A 17,399-nucleotide genomic window follows, 5' to 3' on the forward strand; every position below is an offset into this window, starting at 1 on the left:
ATCTTCATGAAAACGCCACTTGGTTTCCCCCCCTTGGTTTTATTGTAACTAAAATGGTTCTAAATGGACTTAAAAATAGCATTCTGAAAGATTCCCGCAAGGAGGCCCGCCACAAATGGGTTCTCCTATGGTTAGTAGGGCAGGCACCGAAACTCCTCAGCCGGCTATGGGTGGTGTAGGTGCCGTCAGTGGTGGACCCGGTGGCTTTGGTAGAGGAAACCCTGGGGGCAGCTTTGAAGGACCTAACAAGCGTCGCAGATACTGAAATTTATTTCTTACTTCTGAGAAAATTGATTGACTATCTGGTGTTATGCCTTTATAATTTTAGCTGTTACCTTGAAAACGGTTTTATTGTTAATGTAGTCACCAAACTTTTTTGGGGGGGTGGGGTGGGGGAGTAAAACTTACTTTTTTGTATTCAGTCTTAGGCTTTAACGTAGAGCAGAAATAATGTGCTTCATTTTGCATGTCTGATGTTTGTGACTTCAGCAAAATAAAATGTGACCATGCTGTGAAATTTGTGAGTTCCATACTTACAATAAAATATAATACAGATCTGCTTAAATGATTTTGAAACATTGTTATGAATTCTTTCCCTTAACTTTCTAATTGTACGCATAGATTTTTGTTTTTCTTCATAAAGCATATCTTCTGAAAATTAAATGCTTTATAGATTGTGACTGTATGGAAATGAAAGTGCAGCTTACAACTCATGGAGCAAATGTTGAGGCTTGTGCAACTTTAGAACATCTGAAACATTCAGTAAGACTTTATAGATCTGTTTGAAGTTGTTCTCACCAACATGTACAAACCTAGTTGCAATGGGAATGTCATAATAATGTATCCTGTGTTCAGCTTTCAAATAAACACTTGAAAAAGTCTTGAAAAATCTCCAAGTAGTAAATATTCACCTGTGGTTTTGGATTATGAATATTAATTTCTTCTCAGGAAACAAAACTCGAATATTCTTTAAGAAAACCAAAATCTTGTTAACTTGGCTGGTAATTGTGTGTTAAAACAGTATTTTGCCATGTAGTTAAGGGTTTCAATGGATTGTGTAGGTTGGCTGTTGCCTTTGCAGAAGATTCATAAAGAATATGAGTTGGCAGTATAGGTTTGAAGACCTTTCCTTCCTTGATAAAGTTACTTTTTTCAATGCTCTTAACTAGTACTGTATATGTTTTTTATCTCACAGCATGAAAAAATATCTTCCATGTTATAGGGAGCTGGCTTACTATATATATACACAGATAATGATCATAACTGCTGCTGTTTAGCTCTTGCCATGGGCAAAATGAGTTTGCATTTGGTTGTTTCATTTAAGTACACACATTTTCAATAGGATTGTTGGTGCAACCTTTACCTAGCTTTTTAAAGGCATGGTGTAAAGTAGATACAATGTACAAAAGCTTGGACAAAATAATACTGGGAATTCCAGTTATACAATTCATATTAAGTAGAGGGATGAGAAGTTACTGACATATACCAATATTGTGATTATACTACAAAATGTTTTTCATTAATGTAAATATTGCATGTTTGCATATGAATACTGTTAGGTAACATTCTATTAAACCTCAGTGTGTTGGAGTTATATGGAAGACCAGTACTTCTGAATAAGTATGGTATATTATGTGAGCTGAGTATGGTTTTGCAAAATATGTGGTAACACCTGTCCCCCTATTTCTATTTCTGCTAAATCAATATGAGTGTTGGACTTTTTAAATAATTAGAACGAAAACCCTGTATTCCTGGGCCAAGACAGGACACTAGTGACCATATTTTCATCAGTGTAACATTTTAGAAATACTGGTTTTGGGTGGGTGTTTTGTTTTACTCTTCATGGGTGCTGCATAAACTAAATTTGTATAAAATCTGATCTAGATTATCAGTTCCAGGAATTTATATTTGTATGCTGCTGTTTGGATCCTGAAGAAGCAGCCATCCTCATCATATAGCAGGTGTGAAATGTAAAATAATGCAGGAAGATGATAGCCATTTAAACGTAAGAGCAAATGGCTTTTTCCTGCCCTCATTTTACTCTCAACTTTCTAAAAAGGAAAGGTAGAGATAATGTGGATGAATTTCTTTGAGAAATGACTTGTATGCGTAAAAAATTATTGGTGCATTTTCTGATACTTTCTCAAGACTTGCAACACTAGAAAATGAGGTACTTGAGAATGGGCTATATTGGAGAATGTTAGATTACTCTTCTACCCTATGCAAGCAATAGATGTAGGAGGTAAATCCTTGTTAGTGAAAATATTAATAACTAAATGCTTCACACGCAACTGATGACCTCTGACTTCACTGTTTACAGTCACCCCACACCACAACAACTTGTATTATCTGTGACTCAACCCCTGGTGAAGTGGACTATGGTGGCTTATGCCATAATAATTCTGTTCGTCTTTAAGGTGCCACAGGACTGTTGGACGCTTTAATTGATGAAATAGTTATTCATGCAGTTTAATGGATGAATTCCTGCCTTAATGCTACTACCCGATCTCATACAAAATGGTTTCATTAGGTAAATGTGTGAAATGATGCTTCAAAGGGCTTGAGACAGCTCTTGGTGTTGTGAGCCCCATTATCTTCAGTGGAGCACACTTGGAGGAACAATGAGCTACATTTCCTGATGTTTACAAGATTTTAGGCAATTTCCCATTTATTGAACACACATTTAACACTTTTTCTATATTTAATTTTGAATGTGTAGAAAATTGTATTGATTTTACTAATTCCAGCATTCACTATATATTTACTGAGGTAGTTTGAATGTGTTTTTTTAAAAAAACTAAATAACACCCCCCACAAGTCACGTCATGTATATTTTTTTGGAAGTGTGGTGTCGACTTAAGCCAGTGATAGTTCATGTAAACTTCAAGTAAACTTTGTGACCTAATGACTGCTTCCGTTTCAGAAAGCCACAGCACACAAGTTAACATAACAATGGGCAAGATAAAGCAGTTCAGCTATTACTTTAGTTACCACGTGTTCCTTGACAACTTTTTGTTTTGAAATTGTTTTTCAACATCAGTGTCAAACTTCTCAGTTTTCGCTTTTAGTGTTGGAGCGAAAGCTAATGTTTTCTGTGAACTTTCTTTGAATTTTAGAACTCAGTACTTTATTTAAAGCTAGTTTGAGCATTTTGGTATCCAAAATAAAAGCAAAAGTGTTGGTTGAGCTGTAAGCCTGTGTTCGGGTGGCACACTGAGCCCAAACTATGGCTTAGCGTGGCACAGCAGTAGAACAACCAGGGAATATCAAAGCACCTGGGATCTCCTCTCCCAGATTCTACACACTCATGCATTTATGCTAATCCATGGGTTGGCTTTGTGTGACATGGGAACCAGGCCATTGTGTTAAGTTTTAATAAGCAAAACATTTATTGACCATAACTAAAAGAGCTGTTATCCTGTCACATTATTTTATTGGGATATCTTGTACTGGGATTGAACTAAAGTAACATTTCATAGAATTCTATTTCATGATTATGATTCTGCTCTAAGGATATCTTCCTACTTGAGTCTGTAACCTGTGAACTTTTAAATTATATGAATCTCAAAATATACACCAATGGTTTTTATTCTGGGTTTGTTCTTCAAAATATACTTTAGATTTCATGGATATGCAATCAACATAAAATAATGTTTATGATCAGATTTTTCTGTTTTCTCCTGGTTAGGTGTACTATAATGAAGAAATACAATGATTAAGATGTTGGGACATCTTTTCCAGTTTAAGTGGAAATGCAATCTGACAAACACACAAATTAGAAGAACTTACTCTGTGTCAGTGAAAATGGCAAAGCCATCCTGTAGAATTGATTTGAGTAATACTTGTCTTGTCCACTGCCCCATCCGATGATGCTTTTGGTAACCTGCTGTGGTTACCAAAACCTCTTGCATCTTATCCAACTTGGATTCTTCTTTTACAGCATCTAAATCAGTTAAAACTGGTCTGGATAAATTTCAGTTGAAACAACCTAAGGATGTTTTGCAAGGTTCTTGTAAGAGTCTTGCCAAATCCTTCCCACATGTTGTGGATCCTACCTTTTCCTAGTTGATTCAAGATGTCAAGTGAGGCTTGTTGAAGCCATAAAACTGAATATCTCCTTGATGAGAATGGTTCTCCAGTTCACTTGATGCAATTTATAGATAAAAAACTAACAAGCAAGAGTCCCTCCTTGGATCCTTTAGATGCAGGAAATAGGTCATTCTTCAGTATATCTTAGTTTATGAATGTGATAGTTGCTGACATTGAGCCAGCTTCAGGATCTCGTGCATGAGACTGATAACACTGGAGTATTACAGTGTTACCAGTATACTAGTGGCACCATTAAGCATTTCCATTTCCTCAAATTCGAGAGTGAGATAGTGGAATTAGGAATCATAGTTGGAATGCCTAACACGCTGTGCAAGAATTAATACACTGGCACCTAATCCTGACTGGAGGTGATAGTAATAGGTGGGGATTGGTGACTTGTAAACTCTAGATGAGCTCACAGCTTGGTGATACCATCCTGGATTCCTACCACATTAAACATTAGATTAGATTACTGGAATGTATTTTATATGGGGATTCCTTGAAAATGCACCTGTTGGAATCAGATAACTGAATTCTGTCAACCTCTTGTCCTAAAGTCAGGCGCATTTGTTCTACAGGACAAATTCAGAATATTTTGGTTTGAATTTTAAGACCTATTGCGTATCTGAAAGAACTTAGTGTTCTTTATCTAACCTCTAGCTCCTCCTTGGTGGTATCACCTCAGTCGTGCAACTCTCTGTTCAGGGCAGGTCACTTGATGTTTCTCCATGCAGACTTAGGGGGCAGGTGAAATAAATATGTAGTCATCAGACTTGGTTGTTAAGCTAGAAAATTGTTCATTGATCTGGGCTGACTGTTCATTATTTGAACTGACCTATGGTGTGTGTATACTGATCTCTCTTGCTTGTTTGTTCCAGCTTGGTATCTTTTGTTATAAAGCATTTAGAGGAGTATATAGTGGAGCACTATAGAAATTTGGGGTGAGATCCAACATACAAAGCGACTTCTCTTCTTCCCTCCCCCCTGCAGCTACCAGCATGCCTCCAAAAATCAGTTCTGGAGGGTTGGGGGACCCCTGGAGCAGATTTTGGTGGTGTGGTGGGGACTGGAAGAAAAAAAGAAACAGGACATCCTATTGCTTAAGTAGGAGGACATGGTTCGATGTCGTCCTTAGAAAATACTTCAGGTGACTTTACATTTGAACTGTTGATTTTATATAATCCAGAAAGCTGTGTTTGTCTTTTAAAACAAAGGAAAATAAATGTGTACTTCTAAATGTTATTCACAAGGTGCCATGAGTGATAACAAACAGAAAGGACCAAAACAGTCCTCCACGCTGCAACTCTTGTCTCGAAGGAACTTGTAACTTTCTATTTATATTAGATTAATTTCTACTAATGTACTTAATATTTTTGATTGTATCCGACTCTCTAGTACGATTAGTTTTCAGCAAATATAATAAAAGACAGTGCTTCGGCTTCTAAAGCCAGGGAAGTATCTGCAACATCCTCTGATGGGTCATACAAAAATCACCACTTTTACAATACTTTTAGAAGCAAGAAAAACAGGTGAGTCATCTTGTATATCCTGATCTTTCTCCTTTCTATGAAACTGGCTGCATACTTTGTGATTTTTTTAAAAATTGGGAACTAATACAGGAAGTTAAGTTGTCATCATAAAAAGATAGAGAATTGAACCTAGGATTTTGCAGTTAAGGCCCTTCAAACTTATCTTTATTCAAAGCAGTGTGTGTGTGTGTGTGTGTGTGTGTGTGTGTGTGTGTGTGTAAATCCAGCATGGAAGCTTCTGCAACATCATGAGTGAAAACAGCATATGCCAAGGTTTATTGCTAGTATACGTACATTTGTAGTTCATCATTAATTGAGAACCAGAAATTGTGCTAACGAGTTTGAAAATGATTTGATTCTTTGTTACCTTTGGGGTACTGTACAACTATTGATCTTTGCTATTGCCCCTTTGATCTTTGCTATTGCCCCTTCAGATATCTTTTAATTTAGTTATCATTTGGATAAAAGCTAGTTCTTGGTCTGTTCTGTAAAAGTGATGTTTTCAAAAAGGCATTTGAAAGGTTTCATTTCAGTTAAGCCATTTGTTACAGTGTCCACATTCACTTTCCACATTGCTATTGTCATCCATACTTTCCCACTGCTTATAAACAAAGAGTGAGTAACTCCTGGAATGAACTTTCCACATTGTTTTACTGGAAATTATTTAGAATGTTAGCAAATGTTACTGTTCTACATCTTGAGCATCTCACCTGGGGGATAGATCTGAAATTCCACTGTTGAACAAGGAACAAGTATTCAGAAACTCTTTAATACCTAATATTACTGCACCAAACATTTCATATAGATGGATATATAACTGAAGGTAAGAAGGGTTTTAGTCACCAGTGGCTATTGGAGTAAATCCAGCTACAGTATACCGATTTAACCAGTCACATTGCTTTTCTTCTGTAGTGTGTCTGCAGTGGCTTTTTAAACTCTTGGATTTATTTAAGCTTATGGTAACTATATCTCTTGGGGAGAAAAACATATGGGAATGGGATAATTTTAGGTGGACAAACAGCAAAGGAAGGAGAGGGTTAAGTATCCTTTTACCCCTGTTCTCTACCCAACTAGTAGCTGCTTCCACCTGTAGGGGGGAAACCCGGGAAGCTTTTAATTCTGTATGACTCTGGAGAAGGGTTTTGTTAAAAACCTTGCGTTTGGTGTGAAAAGGACTGTATAAAAATTTGTAATAAAAGCCACTTGAGTGACTGGCCAGCTTTAGCATGTGAAAAGATGTAAAAAGAACTGAGAACTAATCCAGATCAGTTCAGACGTTACATAGCGATAAGATCAGCGTGGTTTGTGGCATGAAGAAACTGGTTCTTTTCTGCAGTGGTTCTTTTCTCTGAGAAGTGTCAACCTTTTGAAAACTTCAATATTTAGATTGCACTGCTCAGTATTTTGTTCTAATATTTTGATTCTGGATTTTTATTGACAGTATGTATTTTCATTATATTTACATCATTGTCATAATGTTATAATTTTTACATTGCTTAGAAAAGTGTGTGTTGGGGGGTCTATAAATTTATTAAATAATTTATTGTTGATGTTCTTATGTTTAAATCACTTTCAAGATACTTTATAGGAAGAGATTTATAAATAAGAAAATGAACAGGAAACACTTTACCATGGAAAAAGTCTGATTGAGATGTTCTATTGGCAAGATGGATTCAATTTTTTTATCAAAGCAAGGTGATGCTTTTCTGTGGGAAGATGAAGGGCTTTTGACATTTTAGTGTCTTAACCATCACAATGAGGCAAAAACATGAAATAAGACAATAGTCGTGTTTAGATTCAACAGGAAACATAGGCTTCCTATTACATGCAATAGTCTCTGGTTCACATTCTCCTCCCCCTTTTCATCTGAACTTGTCACAGGAAACTGTCTAGTATGAAATTGGAAGGTAAGCTTGCAGTCTTCTGCTGTGGTGTGTGAAAGAAAAATATGTATTTGTGTGTGCATTGAAGGCCTGTGCTTTTAATGGGAAACCATAATTTCCTGTGGTATGTTGATCTGGAAAACAAATTTAAATATGTAGGGTTTGAAATTATACTGGCAATGCTTTCTGAAATAGACACTTCCCATAAAATTGCAAACAGATTTTATTAATATAGTACATGGACTGACTGCCTCAGATTAAATATATTTCCTATCCTATCTATAGTAAATTTGCAGAATAGTGGCTGTTGTTGAACACTTGGTGAAATCAGATTTCCTTTTCCTTCAGATTTTAATCTTTACAACTAGAATTCATACTTTTATGAAAAATGTGGTACTATAATATTCTCTGCTTGGGGTTCTTTTAGTGCTTCATTTAAGTCTTCATTAAGCCCTTATATAATTTACCTAAACTAGATTTAGGTGGGACTAAAGTTGTGTATATAGTCAACTTACAGATACTCTTCCATTACTTAAAATGAACTGATCATTTATAGCTACTCAAAAGTATTCTTGCAATACCTTTTATGAATATAGGTTAAAGGTTTTTTATTCAAGAATGATTTTTTACCTCATTAATATACCTTGGAAGTGGTTTTGTTTGAATGACTAATTAGATAAACACATGGTAAGGCATAGTTTATTAAATCATGGTGTATTTGGTCATTTGAGCTGGGCCCAGTGGCTTAAGCATAGTTTATTAACTATTAATAAACCATGTTCATAAGCCATGGGTAATTGGATAAACCTTAATAATGTTAACCATGGATTAGCATTATATGAACCTGGATCACAAATGGGTCCTGGAATTCAAGAACTTTATAACACATGTGCTATTCAGCAGTTTAATATTGGTTTAGCAGAAGACAGCATAAGGCGACAACAAACATTGACTCTATTTCATTTTTACCAATTCTTGCTGATCATTTTGGAAAACTAATTGTTCAGACATACCTTTGTGCTTCATGTATTATGTGAGGAGATGTTCAGTAAAAATGCTCATTTGGTGTCATATTATGTGCATAAACCTGTTGATTAAACCACAAATTTGTCCTTATTAGATGTTTTATAAAGTATAGGAGCATATGGAAAAAACTAGGCCATATGTATGTGTTGTGGCAAACTTACTCTCCTTTCCCTGTCATTCGTGCTCATGCATGATGTGGCTTAAGAAGTTAGATCTCCAGAAAGACTTAAAACCTGCTGACACTGTTTTGGAAGTGGAACTAGGACACTGGCCTTATCCTGGTGCCTCCTGCAGTCAAAGGTAAGATTAGACACAGAAAGGATGATGCCAAGGGCGTTGTGTGTAATTTTGCATTGTGGAAGAATTCTGAAAATCATCCTGTGGGGATGTGATCTCATGTTGAAAATATGGCAACCCAAAGGGGTGTGCCTATATCATGGGCATTTTGCTTTCCTAAAATGTACCATTTGTACTCACCTGTAAGGTGTTTTTATTGGACAAAGGGCCATCTAGTGGTCAAGGGTGGGAAATGCACTAGTTGAGGAAGTAGGTGGTGGTTTATTGTCAGTGACCTTAATCCATATTTTAACAAGTCCAGCTTCAGGCAAAGGGCAAACAGTACATAAGAGAAAGGGGGCTATCAAGCCGACTGCTTCCTCAGAGAATAAGCAAACAAAAACTGGCCAGTGTCAAACATAATGTAACATGGTGCATGCAGGAAACACAGGCTTAGACAAAAACCTAAGTAACAACAAATCCCAGAGAACAGGATAAGTACAAAAACAACAGTCTCATAAGCAAGAGAAATGCAGCCTCTGAGCCATCAAGCCAATGTAGTTAAATATACTTGGAAAACAGAAAAGAATGGAACAGGGCACTCACAGGAGAAATGAAAAAGGTGCTAAGCCGGAGAGGTTCGGAAATGGAGTTGCTGGAAACCTACTGGTGTATTTTCTGTCCTCAGCCACTAGATGGCAGAGGCCTCCCCCTACACAGCTCTTTGTTCAGGGAAAAATATACCAAGCCAGTCAGATATTTAGGATTCTGCTGTGTGCTTTTGAAGAAACCAGAACAGAAACTTCTGTTCATAACTTTCTAATAATCCTCTTAACAAGATTTATTTGCATCTGAATTGGGGTGAACGTTATTAGGGGCGTATGGATATTCTCCCTCAAAGAGTGGGTTGCCTACTTCATAGCTTCCTCATATCGCTGTACTTTCAGGATTATCAAAGAATGGGTCAAAGAATAAATATATCTCTTAATTTGTAGGAAATTTGTGTGTTGAAAGGGTGCTTTCATGCCCTAAACCACCCACTTTTAAAAAATATTTACGAAATGCAGATACTATATGGGAATCTCTATTCCCTCTATTATATTATGATCATTTGTCAGAAATATGAATTTTTGTTAGCATGATTTTCCAAATTAATTGTATCATTTTCTGTACTACTATTCAGAAGAATCCAAAGAGACTTGAGAATTTTGCAACACAAATATGGTGATTACTCTTGATGATTCCTAAACTTTCACAAAACTTTGTGTCATGTTTATTGGGACCTTATAGAAGATTAAAACCAAAAAAGACACATCATATGAACATAGAAACTTTGCTTGCTCGTGTAGTAGATATGAAAATGACATATGCAACAAGCAGTGCTTTGTTCTTCCCGTTTATCAACTAAATCTACAGAGTTGAAACCAGAGAAGTGCAAGCAAAAGTTCACTTCTGCAACAAACTTCCACTGCATCTCCTTTGAAAAGCTGCTTTTGAAGGTTGGGGTGGTCTAGAATTGTGGGGAATGGGCTCTGAGGGGCTTGAGTTGGGAAATTGTAGAAGTGATTTGGGGTGGGAACTGTCTCATGCAGGGCAATTTGTGGATCCAACCCAAAAGTCTCTTGGACCTTCAGCTATATTTCTATCATCTCCAGCACACTTGTAATTAATCCTTAAAGAATGCCCCATGTTTTTTTCCTAATGGTTGCAAGTAAAAAGAAAAAAAGAAAGACTACAAGTGAATACCTTAGTTGCTATGGTCAGATACTTTCATTTTTGCCAGTGTATTTGCTGCCCATTTCAGATGCTGAATTGTATTTAATTTGGACCTCTGCTTTTGAGTTCACAAGTATTTTTTTAAGCAAAATTGCTTGGTAAAGTGTTGCTTCAAATTTTACTCAGTTTTGTGAAATTGGACTTGTGACAGATGCAGGGTGGAATTCAAAGCCGTACTCCTTGAACTGTTCTTGCAGTACAGGCATTTCAGATTGTCTGAGGAAACAATCTCCCCTGACCTCCCCTTGCACACTGACCTCCCCTCTGTTGCACTGTCAGGACTCATTGTGCTGCTTCCTGCTAACTCACTCGCTCAGCTGAACCCAGCCCAAAGAAGATGGAAGATCCATTATACTACTGTTTGGAAAGACAGCATTCCCTCCCACCCCTGATTTATATGTTATTTAAAACAGTAGTCTTCAATCTTTTCAGACCTGGGATCCACTCTTAATCCAAACATGAATTTGAATATTGAATATGGCAGTAGTGTTGGTATTGCAGTCCACCTTTTATTAAGCTGCTAGCTTGTAGTGGCTGCAACCCACCGGTTGAAGGCCAATGGGTTAAAATATTTTGGGTTTTTGCCCCTAACACCCAAACATCAATAATGAAATTTTATTTTAAAAAGGCACATTGTGTTGCATTCACAGTGCCTTATTTGGCCCAACAGCAACTAAATCCACAAAGGATAACGTATTCTGCAGCACAGAACTGCTAATGTCCAGCCAACACAAAACGGGGAAACGTGTCTTTCAGATTACATGTAATTGAACATATTAGCACCAGTGTCTCTGTCCACCCAAACTTGGTTGGTTGCTACATATGGTCAAGGAAGACCCTCGTGTTGCGCTTACGGGCACACAGACATCTATTTGGCAGCTCTGTGTGATACAGGATACTGGACTAGATGAGCCTTTGGTCTGATCTAGCAGAGCCATCCTTAGGTTCTAAGAAGTCAGTTTATGCGTCGGTTTCCCCATAATGTTTAATTTTTTGCTTGGTGTCTCTTGCTGCCTTGGCCATTTTTTTATTTTTTTAAAATGGCAATATTTTAAACACTCAGAATGAACCATGTTTCGTTATCCTTCAGATCCCTGAAGATGTTCGTTGAAATTGCCTGTCTGTTCATGTACTTTCGCCATGTACAGTGGTACCTCGGGTTAAGTACGTAATTCGTTCCGGAGGTCGGTTCTTAACCTGAAACTGTTCATAACCTGAAGCACCACTTTAGCTAATGGGGCCTCCTGCTGCTGTTGCGCCGCCGGAGCCTGATTTCTGTTCTTAACCTGAAGCACTATTTCTGGGTTAGCAGAGTGTGTAACCTGAAGCGTATGTAACGCGAGGTACCACTGTATGTAGAATTTGATCCTGAAGGATAACTATTCAAAATGGAGGACAGTTCTTTATGTTTTGGTGGTCGTCAGCCTCCCTGTCAGCTGTAACCCACAGGAAGTCTAAAAGAATAAAATAGTACCAGTCTAGTGTACTGTTTTGTATATACACATGTGGACCCTTCCCATTTACTGAGGGGTGGGTGGGTGGGTGTAGAGAGATTTCTGGGCTGACAAACAATGCAGCAGCACAGTCAAGGAGAAATAAATGTCTGACACTGTTGCCATTGCCCAGTTGCTTGAAACCTATGCTCTCTGTGTCACTTATGGTGGTGGTGGTTACCCATGAGGTAAATTTGAAAAAGTATGCGGTTTTACCTACACACTACAGTGAATGCTGTTGTCTGTTACTGTTTTGTCAGGTTAAACCAGTGTACAGTCCGTGGATTCAAATCTAGGATAACTTTTATCTTGGTTTTTTGTTTTGTTTTGTTTTTTACTTATGTGTGTGTCGTCGTCCCCCCCCCCCCCCAAATAACTAAGACAGGCGACATACATTTCTTCTCAGAAGTGGAGTTTTCCCCTTTTTCTGCGGACGATAGTGGACATGCTCTGATTGTAAAGCAATTCCTACTCCTGGCCATTGAGTCCACAGCAGTGGAAAGTCCTTTTCTGATCAACTATTGTGTTAGGTAATTTTTTTTTGCAATTTTTATAATATTGAAGTGGGTGGGATCTGAAATTAAAAACATTTAATTGAGTATTTTGAGACAAATATAAAGGAGTCATTTTTTCTAAAATGTTAATAGTACTGAAACTAAAACGAGGGATGAGAGAAAATATGAAAATCAGGAAACCCTTTTTATATAGTATTGAAGGTATAGTGACTTTCTTCACTGAAGTCTTGTGAATTAAAGATAGGGGCCTGAAACTGAAAGAGCTTTGCATAAAGAAACTCCTCTTTTAAAGTCTGGTGTATCACCACTTCCATGTATACTTCTGTCTCGCTGTAAGTTATTAGGGGGGAAAGACAGTAGAAGGGGATTATAGCCTAAATTGAGGATTTTGTTGTATTAGGACAGAGCTAAGTCCAAAGCATTAAATATGTAAATCACAAGAGGCTTGGATTTTAACTTCTTAAATGTCTTAGACATTGTTGATAAGTAAATGAATATACATTCATACTGAAAGTTCAAACTGTGAGGCCGGCAGAAATGACCAGAAAGATAGAGGCTTAAACCTTCCCTTCCTTGATGGTATATCAAACATATTTACATACTGGACAAATCAGAATTGTAACTTAGATGTTTACTGAGTACAGAAGCATTAAAAATTTGTTTCAGAAAACCTTTTAAAGAATAATGGAGATCGAATGTTTAGAAGATCAATTATATACCAATATTGTGTTTAAAAATGGGAGCGTCTCCAAATTTTTTGGGCCAGCAGGCATAAGAAACAGATGGTAGGTAGCATGTGATACCCATTTCACATAAGACAAACTGGTGATGCTCAAAGTATAACCTGAAACAAAGCAAACCACTTACACACCCGAAAAAGCAGGCAACATCCCCTGGAAAAAACAGGCTACACCCAACCTAATTATTATTATTATTTTAAAAATGGGAATAGTTCCTAAGGGCACCATGGTGTCCACAGACACTATAATATGTCTTTAACACAGAAATTTATATTCTCACTACTTGTCACTTTAGGAGGCGCTATCAATGTCAGGGGTTGCCAACACTGAACCCACAAGCACACATCCCTGCCCACCCCCTGGCCTGCCTTGGTGCCTACATGGTGCTTTACTCTCCCTCCCCTCTGGTTTGAAAGAAGCGCTCCATTGTAACCAGTGTGTTAGCTTTTGCTCTGTTTGGTGCCCATGACAATTTCCTCTATTTTTCAAATGAGCCCTCAAGCCCTCCCAAAGTTGGCAACTCCTGATCAATGTACTTCTGCATTCTGTTCTGGCTTAGCGATGCAGTGTGTATCTAATTGCATGGAGCACAATTCTCACATTCACTTGGGGCAGATATGTGTAACAAAACAATTGATACATTTCCATGCAATTACTAAGTACCTTTGGGTGGGCAGCGGGTGAAGAACTGGCGGGTTGGTAGGGAAGATATTGCATAATGAAGCCAATTGCACAGAAAAGGGAGGGTTGTCTGATAGTGCATCCCTTAAAACTGGCATTGCGTGTTTGGGGTAACTTAGTTTTTTGAAAAAGATTTAGGCCACCTTTCAGCCTAGGTGGCTTTCAAAGAATAAAACAACACCAAATGTAATGAAAAATAGCATTAAATTTTCTCCGATACACATTTTTGGCAATTTGCAGTGGCTGTTTCACATTGTTGTGCATTGAATGTGTGGTAGGCTGGCTTAAGCGCAATTTTTCATTCCATCTGGGGACAACCTATTTGCTCATTATCATTCCCCATATCCAAAGTGAGATGACCTGTTCGCAAGGGCAGGCCATTGTGCCTTGTTCCCTATTCAGAGCAAATGCTTGCTTATTGGGCAGGCTGCTCTGTTCTTACATATATATGATCAATGGCGAAAATACCAGCGGGAAAGTGGTGGATGGGATGGTGTACTTCTAGTTTTCTGAGTTGAGATCAAGCAAACTATATTCTGCACCATTCATTATACATCTAAATCTAAACAGCTAGCTTAAGACTCTTCAATGGGTGTTATAAAAATGTGACTGGAATGTGAGTTGTACCTCTTTTGGATTTTAGTGCGAGGATTAGTTTTAAAATTATTACCTAATTGTAAAATTGAAGTAGCTATTAGGATTGGGGTTTAGAGGAGCTGGAAAAAATGAGAAGCAGCAATGCTTTTACAAACCTGCCCAATTCCCATTCTTGATTAAAAACAGCAACCCTGGTTTAGTTTGAAAGGGAATACCGTCAACAGACTATATATCTCTCTTTCAGCAAAACTTTTGACTTACTCACACATGGCATCTTCCTAAATAAACTTGAGAAATACGGATTGGAAAGGACATAATGGGGCTACAAAGTTGCTTGAAATACTGCTTATATAAGGTAATCATTTTAATGGATTGATAAAGAGAATGTAAGTTGATATTGAACAGCTTCAATTCCAGGAGTCGATCTTGATTTCAGCATCAATGCTATACCTAAGGAAGGAATAAACATCTTGCCAACTTTGGGGGGATAAAGTGAACATGACAGTTTAGTTCTGATTGGGGTAATTATACTGATCAATATTACTGAGCCGTACTGAGTTCACAAGACTTCTAATGTTTCTCAACCATTTTATCAAAACCTTGTTTGGTCAGTATTATCCACATATTGCAGATGGGCTATTGAGGTTTTAAGAGGATATCTGATGTAAGGCAACCCAATATCATTGTCATCGTTTATGATGCTTTTACTTCTGCGATCGGGAGCAAAACATTCTTCTAATGGCTCAGAAGATCAAACAGTGTACATATCTAAAAACTACATCTTACAATAATGAGATTAAAGAACATAACAAAATTTAAATAACCATACAAAGGAGAAACAAAAAAAATTCCTTCCAGTAGCACCTTAAAGACCAACTAAGTCAGTTCTTGGTATGAGCTTTCGTGTGCATGCACACTTCTTCAGATACAAAGGAGGATATTGGCAAGCTGGAACGTGTGCAGAGGAGGGCAACCAAGATGATCCAGGGGTCTGGAAACTAAGTTTTATGAGGAACAGTTGAGGGAGTTGGGTGTGTTTAGCCTGGAAAAGAGGAGAGGAGATTCAATAGCCACCTTCAAATTGGCTCAGTTTGGGTCATGGGTTCGAGCCCCACATTGGGCAAAAGATTCCTGCACTGCAGGTGGTTGGATTAGCTCTCACATTGTCCTTTCCAGCTCTGCAATTCTATGATTTTAAATATCTAAAGGTCACATGGAGAATGGAACAAGCTTGTTTTCACCTGCATTGGACTGTAGGCCCTGAACCAATGGCTTCCAAGTTAAGAGAAAAGAGATTCCAACAGTACTTTCTAACAGTAAGGTCTGTTTGACAGTGGAAATGGACTTCCTTAGGATGTTGTGGACTCTCCTTCCTTGGAGGTTTTTAAGCAGAATAATAGATTCTTTAGTTGAGATTCCTGCATTGCAGGGGGTTGGACTAGATTACCCCCAAGGTCCCTGTCACCTGTGGACTTCTGTGGTTCTATAAAGTTAATAGGCTAATCAAAACATCTCAAATATACTGTACTTTTCCGTGTGTAAGACTAGGTTTTTTCCTTTAAAAATTATGCTAAAAAGTGGGGGTCATCTTATACATGGAGAGTGCATAGTGCAAATTTTGTTAAATTTGAGTCCCCCCAAAAAGGGGGCATCTTATACACAGAAAAATACGGCAAACAATCCATTAATAAGATAGGATTTAGCATTGTAAATATGAGACAAACTGTTCCCCTCAGCAACAACCTCCTAAACTAGACCTCACCCTGATTGTCTTAGTCCACATGGAGCAGCAGGAGCAGTCTTTGGGTTGGAGTCAGTCAGGGCCCTGCCATCTCAAGTCAAGAGGAAATGTGCCAGCCAGCAGAGACTGGGTCTTGGAGGACTCACAGCGAGGTGCTACCTTCAGTGAATTTGTGGCTGATGCAAGATGTGCACTGGGGCTTGCTCTAGCCTCTTACTCTGCACCAGAGATCATGGGTAGGCAGTGATAATTTTTTAAATGGTAAGTTCCAAATATAGTAAGAAAAACAAACAAACAAACACTAGTATGTAACATTGCAATTTTTTACTTTCCCCCAAATTACAAATGTGTCAACAATGTAGCATCATGGCACCAATATGAACAGCCAAATTTCACTTAGATTTCAGTAGGACAAGCATCTTATCCAAGAGCTGAGAAATAAGGCTTCTCTATAATGGCTGGCAAGGATTTAGGTACAACTGCTGCAGATTAAAGGATGTAAACAGTAAAATCGCAAGCCAAGAAAAAGTTTAGATAGTCTCAAATGTTTGAAAAGATGGGAAATGTTCTGACTACAAGATGGAGGAAGCCTGTTGATTGTAAAATCTCCTTTCAAAGTTTAGTAAGGGTATGTATAGGTATCTGTTGCCAACAAGTCAAAGTACAGAATGCTGCAGTGAGCAGCTGCTTACCCTAAATGTCAGGAGTCGCAATCCTATATGCAACTGAAGCACATCCAGGACTTCTGCAAGTGGGGTAGAAGCTTGCACCTTCCTTACTTTCAACATGCATGTGCCTAAAAGCTCCAAGTCACCTGAAGAGCATTATGCAGGTGCCAGAGAGGTAAGGTCACTCGAGAGGCTTTTTCAAGTTTACACTTGTGATAGCTGTTGGGAGGTCTGATACCCTCCTCCATGCCACAAACACACTGAAAAATAAGCTGTGCAATACTGTTGGTGATGGAGTTTGGGCGCAGCACCAGATCAAGAAGGATAATTTGTCCTTTTGCTAGGCTGTCTGGGTGTATTTGGCTAAGCTACAATGCTTTGGAAT

The 17,399-nt window shown here is 38.0% G+C and overlaps 2 protein-coding genes across 6 annotated transcripts in view; one reads left to right on the plus strand and one right to left on the minus strand.

Moving 5' to 3' along the window:
* Positions 1-17,399, plus strand: part of PSPC1 (paraspeckle component 1) — a 57,267-nt gene that overhangs the window by 33,930 nt on the left and 5,938 nt on the right. For 2 of the 5 annotated variants that reach the window (XR_014563606.1, XR_014563607.1), the window contains one exon: positions 14,850-14,960. The exons of 2 other annotated variants lie outside the window; for them this stretch is intronic. Coding sequence is in view for 1 of the 3 variants with exons in the window: in XM_083736858.1 (XP_083592984.1) it covers positions 80-265 (186 nt within the window). In the remaining 2 variants the exon portion in view is untranslated. Of the gene's footprint in view, positions 1-79; positions 892-14,849; positions 14,961-17,399 lie in introns of those variants that run through there. One more of the 5 variants, XM_083736858.1, reaches the window with a different exon arrangement.
* MPHOSPH8 (M-phase phosphoprotein 8) overlaps positions 1-17,399 on the minus strand; it is a 56,516-nt gene that overhangs the window by 13,105 nt on the left and 26,012 nt on the right. The window lies entirely within an intron of this gene.

Source organism: Podarcis gaigeae (assembly GCF_964106915.1).
Source record: "Podarcis gaigeae genome assembly, chromosome: 4".
Lineage (NCBI taxonomy): Eukaryota > Metazoa > Chordata > Lepidosauria > Squamata > Lacertidae > Podarcis > Podarcis gaigeae.